This window comes from Amblyomma mixtum, chromosome 4, assembly GCF_055824585.1.
Source record: "Amblyomma mixtum isolate Tamu chromosome 4, ASM5582458v1, whole genome shotgun sequence".
NCBI classification, from domain to species: Eukaryota; Metazoa; Arthropoda; class Arachnida; order Ixodida; family Ixodidae; genus Amblyomma; species Amblyomma mixtum.
In genome coordinates this window covers 63,357,229-63,361,339 of record NC_143015.1, presented here as the reverse complement: position 1 = coordinate 63,361,339, position 4,111 = coordinate 63,357,229, and the positions used below count along the sequence as shown (strand labels likewise).

Here is a 4,111-nt window from a genome sequence, read left to right as displayed (position 1 = left end):
AATGCATTTTCTTGCGCTGCTTCCCATCTGAAAGGTGTGTCCGACCGTGTTAGGCGCGTCAGCGGCTCGGCAATGCGAGCAAAATCTTTCACGAGGCGACGGTAATACGCGCACAATCCAAGAAAACGGCGGACAGCTTTCAGGTCTTGCGGCGGCGGAAAATGGGCAATAGCGGTTGTTTTTTCAGGATCAGGCTGAACACCGGCTTGATTCACAACGTGCCCTAAGAACTTCAGCTCTGTATACGCAAAGTGGCATTTCTCATTTTTGAGCGTGAGTCCAGAAGACCTTATTGCTTGTAGGACCAATTCGAGGTGGTGAAGATGCTCCTGGAAAGTCGGGGCGAAGACGACAACATCGTCAAGATAGACGAGACACGTCTGCCATTTTAAATCGGCAAGGACGATATCCATAAGGCGTTGGAAAGTTGCCGGTGCAGAGCACAGTCCAAAGGGCATGGCCGTAAATTCGTACAGGCCATCTGGAGTAATAAAAGCTGTTTTTTCACGGTCCCGCTCATCGACCTCAATTTGCCAGTAACCTGACTTGAGGTCCATCGAAGAAAAGTATTTCGCGCTACAAAGGCGATCCAGAGCGTCGTCGATCCGGGGGAGAGGATAGACATCCTTTTTGGTGATTTTGTTTAAGCGACGGTAGTCTACACAGAACCGCAATGTTCCGTCTTTCTTCTTCACAAGGACGACTGGCGCTGCCCAGGGACTCCGGGAAGGACGAATTACGTCGTCGCGGAGCATTTCTTTCACTTGGCGGCTAATAGCGTCGCGTTCAGCGGGAGACACTCGGTAGGGGGACTGTCGGAGAGGGTGCATGTTATCGTCCGTAATAATGCGATGCTTCGTTAGGTGAGTTCGTCCAACACGCGATGATACCGAGAAGGTGTCGCCGTAGCGCAGAAGAAGATCTTTAACTTGTTGTTGCTGCGTCGGGGAGAGTGCTGGATTGACGTCGAACGTGAAACCAGTGACTGGGCTCTGCTGTTGCGAAAACGACATTGTGGAAATACTGGGTGTGCTGCTGACATGGGCGATGGCATCAACGTGAGCCACAACGGTTCCCACGTTCAGATGTTGGTGTGCACCACCGAAATTGGTTATCAGCACTTCTGTTTCTCCGTCGACGAGATTAACGACTCCTCTGGCGACAGCAAGGCTCCTGGCAAAAAGCAAGATCTGGTTGCCTTCCGCGACGCCTTCGAAATTCCGCACAGTCTTGGCGCCGACAGAAACCATAATACTCGAACGAGGTGGGATGGTGACGTGGTCATCCAGGATGCAAAGTGCGGTCGGATGGTCTGGATCTCTGTGTATTGCATTCTCTGTGGAGAAACACACGGCCTTTGACTGGAGGTCGATGACCGCTCCATTCTCGGTCAAGAAATCCATCCCGAGAATGACGTCACGTGAACAATGTTCAAGTATAACGAACGTTGCCAGGTAGGTTGCGCCTTGAACTGCTACTCTTGATGTGCAAGTCCCGGTCGGTGTAACTAAGTGACCCCTGGCTGTACGAATCTGTGGGCCCATCCACGGAGTGGTGACCTCTTTCAGAGTGGCGGCGAAAGTTCCACTGAGGATAGAGTAATCCGCCCCTGTGTCGACGAGTGCAGTGACGTCTGTTCCGTCGAGGGAAATGCTCAGGTTTGCTGTCGTAGACGTCGTGTGAGAGGTACGGCGCGGTGTTCGGTCACGGCTGCGGTGCGGTGCGGTTTCATTTCGATACGTCAGGTGGCATTCACGTAGAGTCGGCGGTTCACGGTGTTGTACGGCATTCGGTCGTGGCATCGGGTGGCCACCTAGTTGCGGCGTAGGAGGGTCTGTTACATTTCGTCGGTGAGCAACCTCCCCCTCAAAGGTTGCTGCTTTTAGTTTTCCTGGCGGGGGCTTGGCGACCTTCCCCGAGGAAAGTCACCGTAAGACCGACGACGTGGAGATGGCGACCTGCGTCTCCCACCGGCAGATTCGGCCAGATAATCGTTGATTTCTCTGGGTCGCTGCCCAGGCTGCGGACGTGGTGCATCTGCAGGGAACCCCGGCAGGCCCATCTGGCGATACCGGCAGTTGCGGTACAGGTGACCCGGCTCACCGCAGTGATAGCAGAGAGGACGGTAGTTTGGAGTGCGCCAGATGTCACTTTTACGGGGATACGATGGAGCAGGACGAGCAGGTGGTGGCGGCCGAAAAGAGGCCGGGGTTTCCTGAAGACGACTCGGCGGCGGTTGTGCGCGACGAGCAACAGCGGCGTATGTCATTCGCGGTGGGGCTGTGGACGGCTGGAAGGGAGCTGGTGTTGTAAGCGCCTGCTGCACCTCTTCCCGAATAACCTCGGATAGAGCAGAAACCGTTGGCGCAGGCGGCGTAGCCGGGAACAGCTTCTGGAGCTCCTCGCGAACGATAGCTCGTACGGTTTCGCGAAGCATGTGGGTGTTACTGATGTCCGTGGCTACCGCAGTCATGGCCAAAGGCTGACGCTCGTACTGCCGCAACCGCATATCGAGTGTCTTTTCCATGGTGGTTGCCTCCGACAGAAACTCTGCGACCGTGCTCGGTGGATTGCGAACCAGTCCGGCAAAGATTTGCTCCTTGACACCTCGCATAAGGTACCGGAGTTTCTTCTGCTCTGTCATGTCCGGGTCAGCTCGACGAAATAACTTTGCCATCTCTTCGAAGTATACCAGTATGCTTTCATTTGGTAGCTGGGTTCGGGACTGAAGGAGCAGATCGGCCCGTTCTCTTCGAATCACCGTAGTGAAATCCTTCAGGAACTGGTCTTTAAATACGTTCCATGTCGTTATGGACGACTCCCGGTTCTCGAACCACGTACGAGCTGCGCCCTCCAGCGAAAAGAACACGTGTTGAAGCTTCGAGTCTTCCGCCCATCTGTTGTACCGGGCTACGCGTTCAAATTTCTCCAGCCAGTCTTCCGGGTCTTCGCCTGGAGAACCTTGGAAGATCGGTGGCTCCCGAGGCTGCTGCAGCACAACAGAAGGTGAACTAATCGTCGTCTGCATGCCTATTTCGGGCTGGACGGTCGTCGACGATGGCGCTGAACGAACCGCTTGTGTTGAGCGAGACTCCAGAAACCCGAACTCGGGTTGAAGGCCTTGGAGCCGGCGGCTACCGTGGTGTACAGGCGTCACCTCGATGGCAGATGACCCTCGAGGACTTGAATCCCTGCTTGCTGGGGGAGTCCGAGGCATGGAATGCGTTACCCAGCACCTCCACCAGATGTCACGGATGGTACGGTACGTCCGGCTCGGTTGGACACTTCAAAGTAGGCGACTGCAGCGGACGTCAGTAGCGGTCCCAAAAGCGGAGCATTCGCAGCCAGACACTTCGGCTTCTTCCTAAGGCCAGCTCGCGCGCGCATTCCGCGCTCTCGTGGGTCTAGTAGAACGACGACGATGAATGGACGGTGTCAATATTTCCTTACAGTTATGCAGTCTTCACTAATGGTCGTCGACAGATGAAGTTGCTTTGTCAGTTCCGTGAAAGCTGGAAATGTTTTAGTCATTCTGTTTTGTTTTCAATTGTCCTTCACGGCCTGTTGTCTGGCGCTTCCGCAAGTAGTAACAGTGCGACTGCCCAGAGCAATTTCCAGTTGCGCTTGGAAGCCAGGGATGGAAAGAGACGCAACGGCGTTAATAGCCTCTTGCGTAAGTAGCTCCTAGCGCAGCCATAATTGCATCCGCTACCAGTTCATGAGTCTAGTTAGCAAACGATTATATAACAGCCCGCATTTCGCAGCGCTTTCTAGAGTTCCCCAGGATGCGGCTCGCCAAAAACCTCGCGGCGGCGCGGGTTGTTAGCGAGTCGTTACCGTTTATAACATCCCTGAATTCATTTTCCTGGGTTGTGGTGGGCGTCGGCAACGCCTCTCCAAAGTTTCAGGAGCTCTTTCAAAATTACAGCCTCCAAGTTCCATTCAGAGAGTTTCTCAGCTTCTCAAGCTACGAAGGTATCCCAAAAGAGATTTAAGCTCAGATGCGCGCTAGTGCGTGTGAGCTATCTGCTCTTCCTCGAAAATAATTTCGGCTCCTCGCTTTAATAATTAAAATGATTACTAAACGGCGCTATTACTGCGTTTATTGCCG

At 54.0% G+C, this 4,111-nt stretch overlaps 1 protein-coding gene across 1 annotated transcript; it reads right to left on the bottom strand.

The window, feature by feature from the left end:
- Window positions 1–1,789: 1,789 nt before the first annotated feature.
- Window positions 1,790–3,063, bottom strand: LOC149346613 (uncharacterized). Its single transcript, XM_089585424.1, has one exon. It carries the CDS (start codon window positions 3,026–3,028, stop codon window positions 1,883–1,885), a length of 1,146 nt encoding a protein of 381 aa, XP_089441550.1. The 5' UTR covers window positions 3,029–3,063; the 3' UTR covers window positions 1,790–1,882.
- Window positions 3,064–4,111: the final 1,048 nt, after the last annotated feature.

Excerpts from the sequence above, each read along its gene's own strand:
- LOC149346613 (XM_089585424.1), bottom strand. The coding sequence starts at position 3,028 with ATGCAGACGACGATTAGTTCACCTTCTGTTGTGCTGCAGCAGCCTCGG.